The sequence below is a fragment of the Notothenia coriiceps genome, unplaced genomic scaffold (genome assembly GCF_000735185.1).
Source record: "Notothenia coriiceps isolate Sejong01 unplaced genomic scaffold, NC01 NC01_scaffold00012147, whole genome shotgun sequence".
NCBI lineage: Eukaryota > Metazoa > Chordata > Actinopteri > Perciformes > Nototheniidae > Notothenia > Notothenia coriiceps.
In genome coordinates this window covers 51,509-67,058 of record NW_011344848.1, presented here as the reverse complement: position 1 = coordinate 67,058, position 15,550 = coordinate 51,509, and the positions used below count along the sequence as shown (strand labels likewise).

The following is a 15,550-nucleotide window of genomic DNA, read 5'->3' as shown; positions in this document are numbered from 1 at the left end:
AGTAAACCCAAAGCAGAAGAAGACGAAGTGACATCAGCGGCTCATTTGCGTAATCTTCCCTCAGGGAAAAGTACTCCGGTGTGAACGCGATTGGTACTTTGTGCCCTGGGGTTATAAGTGCCGGAGCACTAAGTGCAGGCACTAAGTACGGCAAAGTACTTGGTGTGAAAGCGGCTAATGGCTTCAGGTGATAAGGTGGGGGGAGGGGGGTTACCTTGGCTGGTGATTTGGCTAATCGTTACACAAGCCAAAAAATCTTTATGACATCATAAAGTCGCCAAAATCTGATCAGCTCATTTTCTGACAGGTTTTTACTTTTTATATAAATGGATCAGGACAAAAAGTGAGCGAATCTTTTTTCCTGAAACTTTCAGAATCTCTTTACACAGAGGGGACACATGTTTCTGTATAAAATACATAAAAAAAGTGGATTCTGCATAATAGGTGACCTTTAAGAATAACATTTTCTTGCCCTACTGTGCACACTATCAAAGGATTGAAATATCATTTCCATCTTACGAATGCACCATTAAAGCTCATTAACATCAACTAAAAATGGTTTAATACGCAGTTTTTATAAATCTGACATCTCATTTAAAACACAATAAAGCGAAGACATGCAATTAAAAGAATGGAAACAAAAGGAATAAAGGAAAGAAAACCTTACTAAAGTGCAATGTGATTGGAGGTAATTTATCATCTGCCAGTTGAGGAGCAGAGTATCACAGTAAGGCTGCTTTGAGGAGAAGTGTAGGTTGGGTAGATCCATTGTACAAACAAAATGTAAAAAAACAAAGCTGCAGAACTTAAGTAAACAAAAGTAATATTATCACCATACCTACATTTACTCATTTATATCTTTTCTTTCTGCTCTTTCTGCATTCAATCCTATTTGTTTATATTTCTCACCCCGACGACCTGTCTTTTAAAGCTTTGCAAATGCAGCTCCATTTAATCCCCATGGACAGATAGCTGCCGGCCTATTCATAATTCATGCTCTTGTTCTGACATTTCTTCTGAAGGTGCAATTCTTTTGAAAATGAATTCAAAGGCTTACCATCTTAATTGCACACTTGTGCTGTTAATACATAAAAAGATTTATGAACAAAGCTGACCCAGAAGAGCAAGATACAGCACCAATAGTTGTTTGAGTGTATGATTTGTAAAAAAAATAGACTTCTCCATTCCCCATTATTCCTTTGGAAGGTAAGCAGGCTTCTAGCAATAGCCATGCTGCTAAGAATATATTAGCGAGTAGATCCATCTTGTTTATATGAAATTCAAAACCTGAAAATATGTTATCCCTGTCTCTTTGCGTTGTTTGTTTGGAATCAAATGCAGTGTGGCACGCAAAGTGATCGGACAGCAACACCAACAATAATATCACTTAATAAATACTTGTGAAGAAGTGGAAAAGCTCCTATTTTTCTCCAAATCCATTGAGTCAGTCAATAATAAGTCTCAAAAAGATCTTAAAGTGTCAAAAGACAAACTGTTGTTTGAAGTTATTGTAAACTTTGAAAACAAATTATATTAATTTCTGCAAAATAATTTAAATTTGTATTATAGGTTTCGGAGGAGCAATATGTTTTTGTTGGAATCAAAACTGTAGATTTAATAAAAATATTTCATCCAAACGTTTTTAAAATGGGAAAAGCATGCTTATCAACCTATGTGTTTCACATATTATTATATGATAAACAACTAGTTGCCTGAAGAGGTTAGTCAAAAAGATATACGCTGGTTGAGTTTGTTCCACAGTGATGCTGCAATCTGTGCTGAAGTGCTGTTCAGCTGTATTGTAGAAATACTAGACAGTCCAAGTCTGCAGTAGCATAATTTAAAATCATGCTCCCTTTCTGCAAAAAAGCATTTTCTTACTTTCTACTCCTTTGCAGAGCAGTAGGCTCGGGAATCTGCTCCAAGAAGACTGAAGATTGGACTCAGCCATCAGACACGTTCGGGCCCTTCATCAGTCAGGAGAGGAGCTCGGTGCGTATTTCAACTTTAAAGCTGCCGACTCTTGCTTAGTACCGAGTTTCGAAAAGATTAGTTGTTGAGGTTACATGAAGTATTGCTATATCAATCTAATGCAAAAAGATATTAGAACACATAAATTACTGTAAACTGACAATGGGCTTTTCATCAAAATACAAAGCTCTAATTAAACATTCAAGGAACAAGACAAGGACAGTCAGTCAAATTAAGGGATCTTTGTCATTCAAGAATAATTTTCAAGAATAAAATGATGATTCAATAATTGAGGAATTGGGAAAAGCTTTAAATATAATCCCTTATTTCGACGTGTTCCCATTCTTTCTTAAAACTAAATCTTGCACCTAAGATTTGGAAGTGATGAGTGCTGGAAACTCAGTGAAAGCCGCTGATGTTCATGCAGCCTTTGCCAAAAGTGCTCTCAAATCCATTTGAATAACTAGCCTGTTTCCAGCTAAAGAGTCAAAATCCCAAAGCCTTCCACGGAGGTTAATGCGTTTCTTAGCCACTGATAAAACTTTCAAATACAGATTACGGATGAAAACAAAAAAAGATCCACTACTTTTAGCTTTGCTCAAAGGATGGAGTCTAAGGTGCTTAAAGACTTTGCAGCTGTCTTCCCGTCTCTTAGCCATTACTCCACACATGGATCCATGGTGATTGTTACACATTAGGCAGTCCTGGGCTGCAGCCTCGGGCGCAATAACAACTGGCAGCTGTTTGTTTTTGTTGATCTGCAAAGTTTATCACCTTTGGCAACAATGTTTATGCAGCCACGACACTCCTAATAGAATACACATTAGTCAATTTAGTGAATACTCTCTGCTTATGCATCTGTTTATGTGTAAAGAATAAAGATACTACGGTTTGTATTAACTTGTATGTATTGCACAGAGATGAGAGGAATGAAGATGGAACATGAAAACAGGACAGACAAATGACTCACAGGTAAGGAAGCCGTTGTTAGAATTACAATGCATGCAAATATTATCTGTCCTTGTATTGTATTGGCCTCACATTCTATATTAAGTTGGACTGTTAAATTAAATCTTAAATCAAGTCTTTTTCTTGGACTGGTGTTGGTCAAATTGGTTAAAAAACGGAACTTTATACAAAACTACAGTATTTGAAATACTCTTCGCTTTTTGCCAAGAGTTAGATGAGAAAATAAATACCACAGGGATCAAAGGGGGATTAATGATGAAGATCAACAAGAAAAGGTCTACCTTTTTCCTTAATTGTGGGCCTATTATTTTCCGATACAAAATAATTTTTAACACTGCCTTGTTATGAGGCAATAAAAGGGAAAATGTATGTACGACTGAAAATAAAAGGTGGCACAACTCGATGTGTCTATTCCAACACATTCCAGTCACCATCTGCTTGTGATGATGGGCTGAGAGAGAGAGAGAGAGAGAGAGAGAGAGAGAGAGAGAGAGAGAGAGAGAGAAAACGCAACTCGCTGTACTCGCTAATTCAGTCAATGGCTGTGTGAACAAATATATGACGGCTGCCAGCTCTCATGCTTAGAGCCTTATTTTCTCGAATAATGGAACCGATTTGTTCCTAACAAGACAATAAATGCTCATTTGAAAAGGTGGAGGTGAGAGTGAGGAGGTCTATCTCCTTCCATCTCCATCTCAAGGACGAGCTGATTGTCTCTGGCTGAAAGCTGCATCTCCATACTGAACGTCACCCTGGATGTCAGACGCATGTTGACAGATTATAACTGGGGGCTTCGTACAGAGACAGCCAGTGGATGGAGGGGAATTACTGTACTGCCTTTGATGCACACCCAGCCCAAATGTCAGAATCGGGCTCAGAGGCTCACGCTATATAGGCTACCGACTCCTGCATAACAAGGACACAATGTCATTTGTCAAACATCCTCAGAATCAATTCAGACAGATGACAACATGCCTGTCAAGTAAATTGTTCTGATTATTATACACGGAAAGGAGTAGTTTGACATTTTCGACTTATTTGCTTTCTTGCTTTGAGTTAGATGATATGATTGATACCACTCTTATAACTGACCTTTAAATATGAAGCTACTGCCAGGAGACGGTTAGCTTGGCTCAGCATATCGAAATAGTAAGAAGTAGTCAATCTCAAAGCGTCCATGAAAACATAAATTGTTGGTTTTAAACTTATTTTATGTAGGGACTAAACAAATTAGATAAGGGGGCGCTAGTAGGAAGAATTGTGTCCCTTTAGATAGAGCTTTAGCTTTTTTCAGTTTGATAATCTTTAGCTAAGCTAAGCAAACGGTCTCCCCAAATTAGCAACATATTTAGCATATTTAAATAGAAAGCTACTAAGCCTATTTGCCAAAACAAATGTCTACCCTGGCTCTTCAAATCTTTTAAATATGTGAATGTATTTGTTTATTTCTTTTTTTGCTTTTCAGTATAGAATATGTTTCTCTTTGTCTTTCTTTTGTGTTGCAGATTGTTGAGTGTAGGAACAAGAAGACAACAATGAGACATTTTCCCTGGTGGACAATAAAAATGTTTAACTAACGAATCCAAGTGTTTTTTATGTCCCCTCTGTTCAGTTTTATCGCAACAATATGTTGTATCGTGGCCGGTGATATGGATTCAAGTAAATGCAATTCTAATATTGGACATTTAGAAGCAAATCTCGACATGCCTGCACCTTATTTTAGCCACGTTGTCATCTGGTGGCTGCTGTCATTACGGACCCGTGCAAACCCTGTGTCTGTTCCCAGCTCAATAATAAATGGTTCACTTAGTGCTGCCAACATGAACATGTTAGTTCTTTAAGCAAGTCGAGCCCACTGCTGACGTCCTGGCCAACTGTCACAGCTACTTTACAAGCCCAGCCCGTCAGAATGTCCTCCGGCAGCCAGACACAGCTCACACCTTGTGTCATTTTCCGAGTGGTAGTGGTAATGAATGGCGCTGTCTGCAGCTCTACATATGGTGCGCGGTGATTAACACTTGAAATTGATAGAAGCTATACGCGCATCCCACTGTTCAAATGAATGTTCATGAATGTCTTCTCCCTGAATTTGTTTGTTCGTGTTGGATTCACAAAACAATAAATCGATGGTCTCGTAAACCGGGCACATCTCAGCGTCTCGCAACATGTTCGACTTGAACAGCTTGCAGGGCTAACGAGTCAGATTTGAAGCAGAAGATAACTCACTGCTTATATTTATGGATGCAAAGGGTTTTCATTAATATGCCCAAATGTATAAACAGACTTACTTCATCAAAACATTCACCCCTGAATCTTGCATTTGTTTTATTCATTTGCTCCATGCAGCCTGTCAGACAGCAGAGCGTTTATCTTCCTCGATATCACTTGATCTAAATATTTGAAACACAAAGACATCAAAGTGGGTCAGGATCTAGGCGAGTACCCAGAAATGTTCAATGATGCAAAACAGTGCATGGTAATAACTCTAACATGCAGCATTTCCCCCAGCCAGGGACGGGTACCTGAGCAAACTCAGCTCTGTTTAGACAGCTGCTTGATGAGCCAGAATAGAAAATGAGGGTTTATAATCACCAGAGTCTAAAAGGCCTCTTCACCAGCGTTGCACACTACTGATGAAACGGTGTGCAGAGTCCTTGACGTGTTTTGATGAGTTTTGTGTTGTTCCCCCTTGCCACAGCAGGCTGGGATCTAAACCAGGTGACAGAAGGTGAGGATGTTTAGCTTGAGCTGCAGTTTTGAAGAAGTTATGAGCTACTGTAGACCGACTGTATATCTCATCTTAGGTCTCATTGCACAAAATACATCCCACTCGAGTTTCATTAGAGCTATTTTTGGAGAGATGAGTTGTGACATGGTGTGTTGCTTCGTGCGTGTGCCGTGTGGATGAACTAAGCAGCAAGTGAAATGGGGTCTATGTTCTCTACTGGGAAAATCTGGTACACAAAACGTCTTCACAACTATTGAGCTGCACGTACAACATTTGTTTCTTCGTAACAAAACATGTTTTGGCGGGATGTAGCTTTCCTTGGAGTATTAAGAACATTGAAAAATATACAGCTATTACAAAAAAAACTGGTCCCCAAGAAAAACAATAGTCCACCCGAAGAGACGAATTTGACAACCAGACACTAGTTGGGTGCAAAATGTAAGTCTCTATAGTTGAACAGTAAACCGATTCCTCTGAATAATGTCCTAAACAACCATTGGAGTCTGAATCTCTTTCCATTGAGGATGTTGCCATGCATAATGCAGATACAAGCTGTTACATACATCTCCATATTCAGTTTATAAAATAGCTATTTATGAATAAACATATGATTTGCTTGTCAACTGAGTCTGTGTAGACCAGTGGTTCTCAACTGGTGGGTCGCGACCCAAAAGTGGGTCGCGGACCCGTTTCGAGTGGGTTGCAGATGTGTGGGTGAAGAAGAAAGAATAGAAAAAAAATATTTCCTTTTTTTTTTATTTTTTGGGGGGGAAAAAAGTCTATCTTTTATTTTGAAGGCCCGATTTTCGAACGCTGTGCATGCAGTATGCGTTGGACTGGAAGTACCGGAGACCATGAACGGTTTTGAAAACTTCTGTCACGTAGTGATCATCTTCTCAATAAAACATCTTTGCTGATGTTTTTCCGAGTCTTATGGCCTTTGATCAGAATCCAGATTGTTGCCGGAAGTCCCCACGGAGAATAACTTTGCGGTAGAACTATTATTTATAGTATACTGAGAGGAGCAGTAAGCTGTCAGAACAAAGTGAAAAACAAACAATGACATAAAATATTATTAATATGTCGGGTAGCAATATATTTATTTATTTTCTTCTCAAGAGAGTACCAGAATGGGTATCTTTATATGTTAGTATTTCAAAAAATCTCCTGGGGGAGAATCCCCCCAGACCCCCCTTCTGGGGTTGGGTTTTCAGCACGTATGTTATACAGTTCAGCTTTGATTCCATCATCTCATTAAACCTTATTTAAAAGCATACTTTAGTTCTGTGAAGGGATATAAAGGATATATGCACTGTACTTCACTTTAATTAATAATGTATGCTGAAAAGAGTGTATAGCCTATTACTGAACGATTTTTTGTTGAATAGATTTGAGTGGTTCAAAATTTGGGGTCGCGATCTATTGACTAAGGAAAAATGGGTCCCTAGGCCTGACCAGTTGAGAACCACTGGTGTAGACCACAAAAGGCAGAAATAAACAGGATAAGGCGTTAATATGCCACAGTATTCTTGCTAATGATAGTAGACAATCCATAGCTTATGAATATTTCTGAGCAAATCTAAACAGGATCAGACAATGTGTTCCAGATCTGAACAGGATTAACTGTGATACTATGCTAATATCGTCTGTTAATTTGCCCTAATTTTATACCAAATGTAATTTCTGTTAACACTGTGTGCATATTTATCTAAAATAGATTCACACAAATTCCCTATATTAACTTTGTTTTGGAAAGGATTCCTTATTGGTCCCAAATGGAATGCATTCATGTGACTCAAAAAGCCTCCATAAGGAGCACTGTATGATCATAACCATTTGGTCTAACTGAAGTAGTTTAGTTTGGAGAAAAATATAAATCAGCACTTGTGCACTACCTTGTTTTGAACATCTACAGTATAATAAAAGAAGAATCATTATTCATGACAATCATTCATACTTCCTGAACTACACTTGATAAAACACAAATCTCTGTTGTAAAAGCCAAAAACTGTTAACTGAGTACAAATCACATCTGTTGTTCCATTTTTTCTGCATAATGTTTTAAATGGTCATTTCTCTATGACAAGAATAAAAAATGAACTAAGTTGTTTACTGTTACATTAATCCTCTCATATTCTGCAATGCTTTTCTGGTTTATTCTCTACTGTTGGTTACAGAAATCAGTGTACATAAAAGGATCTGTTTTCATAATGTTCCACAATGTAGACTAAATGTGTTATTATTTTAGGTAAGCTAATCAGTCATGGAAATCAGCTTATAAAATACAGTCCCAAGTTGTTGTGAAATAGACAGCACAGGTACAGGTATCTCTCTCCTTCGCTTTACATCCCCATATGAAGTTACAGTGCAAGATGCTATGTCAGATAAATGCCTCCGACCTGGCGAGACTGTGATGTGGTGCAGGATTATCACTTGNACACCGGAAACTGAATTTTTCTTTACCGTTCTGTTTTCATTTCACAATGAGGTCTAGTTAATAAAACATAATAATATCAAACATAATATTATTATCAATTTCATTGTGAAATGAAAACAGAACGGTAAAGAAAAATTCAGTTTCCGGTGTCCGTGTGAGGCCCAATCTCTCTCGATTTGAAGCTTATGCATTGTACCATGAACCTACACCTGTAACAGTCAACCGCTTTCACACCAAGTACTTTGCCTTACTTAGTACCCCGGCGCTTAGTGCCCGGCACTAAGTGCCCCGGCACTTAATGCTAATGCCAGTAAATGCAATGGCTGCTTCAAAAAACTTTTCAGAATTTTACGGGGCGTGGTTTGCAATTCGCCCAGCCAATAGAAATTGGTACTTTTTTGGTACTTTTTTCGTACCACCTCTCTAGCAGGCACTAAAAATGAGGGTAAAAGTTCCCGGCACTAAGTACTCTTTTTGATGTGAACGCGACATAAGGGGTACTAACGGAACTAAACGGGAAAAGTACGGGGTAAAAGTACTCCGGTGTGAACGTGCCTCTTGTGTTCTTTTTAACCAAATATCTCACAAAGGGGCGTGGGGAGCGGCACCTTATTTTCTGTTTGGTATTTCGAGCCAAACACTTCAGAGACATGTTTTCTATATATCTGAGACCTATAATATATTGATGAAAAACAGTATAATAGGGGACCTTTAATCCCAAAAAATGGACAAGTTCAATTGTTAGATAACATTTAGTATCGAAATCAACACTTATCCATTAACCAATAGGAAGTTGGGTGTATTTTAAACTGTAAGCCATGAGTCAGAGAAACAATTTAACGTCTTTGCAAATTGGTGGGTAAATGAAATCCATCATGAAGGCAGAATGAGCTAAACCTTCAGATTTTCTGTTCATTATGTCATTTAAATGTTAGACCTAAATGATTACAACAACCCTCGCTTCAAGTGTTGTAATTTGCATTGAACGTGACAAACTAACAACATAATAATAATAATAATAATATTTCCACTCACCTGTAATGGTGGTCTCTGCTTTGACCAAATCACACAGTAGTGTGTTTCTTTAACTAAAGAGAAAAACAAAGAAATATAAGGAATGTGTTATTTTATTATTATAATGTACCATCAATAATAAATAGGTGACAGACTTCATGCAATATGTAATAAAACAAGCACAAAACATTTATACCATTTCATCACTGTGAAAAAAGTAAACCAATTCAGAATATCTTGAAACTTTATGAGTTTTGAGCAAATGTTGGAAATGTATTCACTGATGCTTAGTTTCCGGACATTATTTTTAGTATCTTTTATTATTTTTTCTTTTAAATCAGTTTAGCTGAAATTCCTTATGGACTATTTAGTCAGTGATAGGAAGGGATTTTATTTGGCGTTAAAAAGGGCAGGTTTACTTTTTTTTAAGTGGAAGTTAGCATTTTTCGATTATATTAGTATTATTATTAGGGTTACCTGCTTAGTGTTTAGTCTTCTTTTCAGTCCCGTGATCTACACTCTTAATGTGGGTCGGGCTTCAGGTGTACTAATCAGAGGAGAATTCAAATTTCTAAAATGGACGTCAGCTGTGATGCACGGAAACTGTATATAAACAGTGCATATACAGCTTTTCTCAGGTTAAATGACAAAATGCAGAAAAAGGTTAGCAGAGAAAAGGATGAGACGCAGATAAAAGACACACTGAGTGAGTGCACACTATCAGAGTGAACATCAAGATCTACTTCCTGAATGGCCCATTATGCTCTTCACGAGGCAGCTTCAAACGCCGAGGGTATTATTATGACAGTAATATATGGGGACTTCTTACCTCTTTTAACTCCATATCATTCTCAGAGTCAATCTGTGTCTCTTTAATGATGTAAAACCTCACAGAATGGATTAAAGAAAGAAGTTTATTAGTTTCCAAATGATCAAAGATTCAAGGACGATTGAGCAGGAATATAAATTATTTAACAAATGAGTGGTTTGGGACAGGTTGGTGGGCTTTCTTTATGAAACGAGTTAGCCGCTACCTGGAAGCACAAAATACGGATTAATAGCTCCTATTTAGAGAGTCTTACACACTGCGTTGAGGTTTATGTTGTTTTTATTAAATGCTTTATGTACAAATACAGGTTACACACAGAACAAAGCACGCATTAGAAATTACACACTGTACATTGTTGTTTGCTTTCAAGCCAAACAATTTTTTTAATTTTTCACGATTACGGTTTCACACATATCATTTAATCCACAATATAACTAAGGCTAACTTTAGTCGTATCAACTCAGTTTTAACATGAAGTCATCTGAGGTCCATATCGCTATCAGTTAGGCTTAGGGGGAAACTTGAGGTGCGATTTAGATTTCGGAAAAACATTTCATATTATGAGTCCAGGCTATTTAGTCACTTAGCATTTAGGTCTTCAATTCTGGACAATGTTTGGTTTCCATCTGTTGCCTTTAATGGAGTTTGTCAGGTCATTTGTGCTCAGAGCAATTTGTGTTTCTCTGTCTGTCACCATAAAAAAGATGAAAAGTTAAAGCCACAGCTGGAATCAAAACAGGAAGTGAAGCGTCTGCAGACAAACACTTTATCTGCAGACGCTTCAAAAGACAAATGAACCACAGAACTGCTTTTGATTTATTTTCAAACAAGCCAAACAATTAACACATTTTGTGGAAGAAACATGTCTGGTAGAAGCGTGTCAGAACCGAACACATTTTAGCTGTAGGGTATGAGTCTGGGAAAGATCCACTTAAACCAGACTGAGCCTATAGCCAGAGCAATCAGTGAACTGTGGAGGAAGGGGATGGAGGTTGAAAAAAGCTCATTTTAAATTTGAGGTGACGTTGGATTTGCAGCTGTTCCTGGTTTTCAGACCCATCCCGTCTTTACGCTCATTTTGAGTGACCCACAATTAGCTTACTTTTGCACCTTGTAGTGTGTAATAGTGGAAGGCAATAGACATGGGATGTTTCACACACTTTTCAATATTCTAATCCACCTTTAATGCTGTGTTGAGTGACGTTGACGCATAGGAACAAAGAAATTATGAATATGACAAATATGAGCACCTTAAAAGGCAAACATATTGTTTTCCGGGCATTACAGGCGTTGGCTAGTTAACGCTATTATTAACTGCACTAAAGGCAATGAATGGAAACTATTTCTCAAAATCTCAAACATTACTCTGCAGTCTAATGTCAGACATCTGAAATATTAGTATTGATTTTTTCTGGGAGGGGGCAGAGGGGGGTATGAATTTAAAAGCTAAAAACAACCTTCCCCTACATGAATGAATGTCTCTTTTTTTTTTTCCTCTGCATTTATAAAAACGGAATACTTCAATAATGTGTTAAATATCAGGATTTTGAGGTTAATGGGGGGGGGGGGGGGGTTGTATCCAAAGGAGACGAACAAAAAAGGGAAACATTTCAACATTTTAGAAGGAATTTAAAAAATATATAAAAGGTTTGAAATAGGAGGTCACATATCTGGAGCACCTTCAGTATCTACCATAGGGATGTTTTCTGTAGCCCCCTCTTGTCAGCCGTAAAACAGGGGCTTTGTGACTTGGACGGGAAGTCCCCCATTCCTCCTCTGCAAAAAGAGTTAACACACATTGAAGGCAGCTGCTTCGTTCACTGTGCTGCCATAACTTCTGTAGGCTCGGGTGTTGTATACCTTCCTTTCACAACCCTTTTAACTAAAGCCAAGAACATTCAAACCAGCAAATGTTATCCCAGCGTCTCCCCACAGAAAATACATTTCACAAGCACTTGCCCTCTGTTGGCCCACTCCTGAGATCTGACTGTCAGCAGCCCCTTCCTTGAAGCCAAATCACATAAAGATGGCACCTCTGCTGCATGGCACATTGCACTGCTTCCAAATAAGAAAGTGTTTATGGAGCAGAAAATCAAATCATTGCCCCCTTGGTTTTGGGTTTGGTACGACCTCAACACCCCAATGAACAATTCATCGTGCTGAAAATGAATGAGCCTGCAGACCCTCTGTGACGACCAGCTTACTGCATCGCGCCGCTGTCATGGGACAACCAACGTTTGGTGATTTTAAAGGTTTTGATTCAATTAAAGGTGTACATGTTTTATTAATGGTTTGAGGAATGTAAATATGCTTGTGCTTATCTGACAGCAGTGATGTGTGCACAGCAGTTGTAAATAAGCCAATAGTGACAGCTTTTCTGGAATAAGCCAATGAGGGCACATATCCAAAAGGCAAACACACTCCACCTTTTACAACGGGCATCGGTTCTCCCCCTGAGCTTCCTCTGGCACATTTACTGTTCTAGTCAAAGGCAGCCCGTGGCCACGGAGGGAGGAGGGGTGGTGCATGCAGGAGCCCCCCCCCCCCCCCGGGTGATGATTAGATTCTGTGCTTCCCAACATCTTTTAAATATCAGTACAGCAGCAGACAGCATTGTTTGGCCAATACTCTTTTCTTAAGAGGAATTTAAATGAGGTCCAAGGATGTTTCTCAAAAAGTCTGTTTTTAAAATCATACACTGGGTCTTGTCTACAAATTCAAGTAATTAAATTCAACAAAAGGGGGAAATTGCTTTTGTGAAATATTACTGGCTTAAATTCAGGTGCAACGATGACACTGGAAAACACGTCATGTGTTATCGCAGATATCGCTGTATGTGCTAAACTGACTATGGGATGATAGGATGGCGTGATGTGATTTTATCACGGGTTGCAATTAAAAACACAATAAGTTATACAATGTGAATTTCCATTAATGCAATAATTATAAATATCCTCACTTTAGTGACTTGAAAGACTTTCTCAATATCGTTAAGAAGGAATAAAACATTTCTGAAATACAGAAATTGTCTTGCAAGAAATCCCAGACTTTTATTAATGCAGCTGAACCTTAAGAATTATCATAACCTTATTAAAGATTGTTTGTTTGTGCCCTATCTTCATTTTCAAATAACCTACCAATTAATAATTATTTCTAACTTCATTTATGCTTTCATAGTGTTATATTACATAACAGCAAACTATTGACAGTGGGAACAAATAGAGAGAGAAGAGATGACACATGAAGGGTGTGACTCATATATTGTATAGATGTTCAGCTTACGGAAATAAACAGTACTTACCATAGTTGTTATAGGATTCATCACTGTGGCCATGTCCATATTCATAATAATCTGAAATACTAAAAGAGGACACATTGAAAAGAGTTAATATCAAGAACAACAAGCATTTGTCAAGAATCCCTTAGAATATGAAAAGATGCTGACATATTTTCTTTAGGTAAAAATAATTTGAAATATACATGAGGTTGGCAATGTGTTTTATCCTATCATCATATACTTTCTTAACATGTCACACAAAGCCATGTTTTTGCAAAGCTCTGTAATTTCCAGTAAGAGCTGGGCTCTGAAGTTTTCATCAACTTTACTAAGAAGTATTTCTTCAACACAGCTGTAGTTAGAATTTAGGCAGCTTGACGGTGTACGTTTGATTAAAAACACCTACAGTGCCATGTTGCTCGCTAATATCTTTTTAATTATTTTTGGATTCCAGTGAAGAAGTCTAAGATATTTAGGGTTTTGGATTCACAGACAAAAGGCCAATTTGTTTTGGGATTTATTAACAGTACCTTTTATCATATTTCATTATGAGTGACAGTGGACATGTGGTGACTGTGCGTGTGCATGCGTGTGTATAAACTTCACCTCTTTGTCTGATTGCTGTAGTTTTCCTCGTAGGCTTCGTAACTGTCGTCGTCGTATTCTCCACCGTACCCATCGTCGTAGCCCTGCGAGGAAACATAGTTATTAAAGTCGACTTGCCTCCAAATCTCTATCCAGTCTAACTGGGTAGAGGTGAATGTAAAACAATCAATACTTAGCTCCCTGGGCAAAGTCCATTACTTTGTGTCCATAATAAGAGAGGGAACAGGAAAAATTCCTGTCCAACAGAGATTATTGATTCAGGCTTGCAGGGGAGCATGTCTCACTACTGGAGCGTGATAGACAGCTTCTGACTCTCACACTGCAATATGGATCTGAACTATTGATAAGTAGCTACTTGAGAAACGTGCACAAGCCAGCAGGTAGAGTCATGTTAAATAACAATTAAAATGGCTTAACAGCATGAACAGTAACAACAAAGACTTGCTGTATAAAGAATGTCACTGTTAGTATTTGTACCTCCCATGCTGCTGTGAGCCAAGAACACCTATCCATATATTACTCTAATCTGCATATTTCACTAACCACACAGCTCTTCTGTTCTCTTCCAAAACAGATTCTCTGTTGTGTTTGATGAGAAATCTGACAGTTTCATTCATGCTATATGTAATTGCGTAATAACAAAAAGCTGTCAACTTTTTGTTTTTGTTGACAAATGGTCAAAGATGTCTGCAGAGTACATTCTGTTGCAGGTTTGAGCCTCCAGTCCTAATATTCAGTTAAGAACTATCCACATCAGAAGACTCCGAGGCTTTGCATGTAACCTGGTTTTGAAACAATTCAAGTAACCATTATAACTTGGTTAGATGAACAAGAAACCACAGAGGGGCGCGCTAAGAAGCTTTTAACATCAAACTATTTTAATAGGAAATTGATTACTAGAGCATCTCATCACTTGAACGATCAGTCGGTTTTCTTCTTATTTGTATCACTGTTAGACTTAAAGGTGTCATTTCCACAGGAGGTAGAGAAGACACCCCCTCACCTTTACAAATCCAATTGCTCATCAAAGTTGCTTTCAAATCAAGACTGTGCACTCGCAGCAGTTACGTTTTAGGAGCATATATTATTACTTTAGGGCTTCATGCCCTAGCAGGACGTTTTTTGGATAGAAAAAAATATGAATGTTATGTATTTAAAGCTAGTTCTCCTAGGACACTATTTACTGTACACTCATGCCTCTCAAATAAGGAAGCTAGTATTGGTCAGTTGAATGATAAAGCACTCATTTATGTACAATTTTTTTCCCAATCTAATTTCAATACTGTTACACAATATAAACAATGTCATTATTTCTTAGATTGAGATTTATGTGCATTTATATAAATGAAGGAAACACATCTGTCTTTAGATCGTTCACCCACTTCTGAAAACAAACCGTGTGTGGACTGATCTATCTGAAGAATGTACTCCACACAATATTCAGTTTAATGGTTTATTCATGACAGAGGGGATAATGAATCCCGGCGGACAAAAGGTTTACGTAAACAGCTTAACCTGAATAACACCTCCACTGGAATAAGGCCAAAGTGTGTGAAGAACAGTAAACGTAGCCATTGTCTGCTCTTGTAATTGTGGGATCTCGCTCATTGAAGATATTTAGTAGAGTTTAAAGTGCTTATGTTTCTTTTTTCATCATGATCTAATCTCTTCTAATCCTTCAAAGCTTTGCTATTTAAAATCGAGCTCCATGTAGATGCA

At 38.0% G+C, this 15,550-nt stretch overlaps 1 protein-coding gene across 2 annotated transcripts in view; it reads right to left on the bottom strand.

Annotated features, from left to right (window-relative positions):
• Positions 1–9,130: 9,130 nt before the first annotated feature.
• khdrbs2 (KH domain containing, RNA binding, signal transduction associated 2) overlaps positions 9,131–15,550 on the bottom strand; it is a 56,366-nt gene continuing 49,946 nt past the window's right edge. The window contains exons 7-10 of one of the 2 annotated variants that reach the window (XM_010773175.1): positions 13,832–13,914; positions 13,250–13,308; positions 11,628–11,724; positions 9,131–9,193 (exon numbers count right to left, since the gene is read on the bottom strand). In XM_010773175.1, the coding sequence (XP_010771477.1) occupies positions 11,630–11,724; positions 13,250–13,308; positions 13,832–13,914 (237 nt within the window). In that variant the 3' untranslated portion in view covers positions 9,131–9,193; positions 11,628–11,629. Of the gene's footprint in view, positions 9,194–11,562; positions 11,725–13,249; positions 13,309–13,831; positions 13,915–15,550 lie in introns of those variants that run through there. The other variant, XM_010773174.1, reaches the window with a different exon arrangement.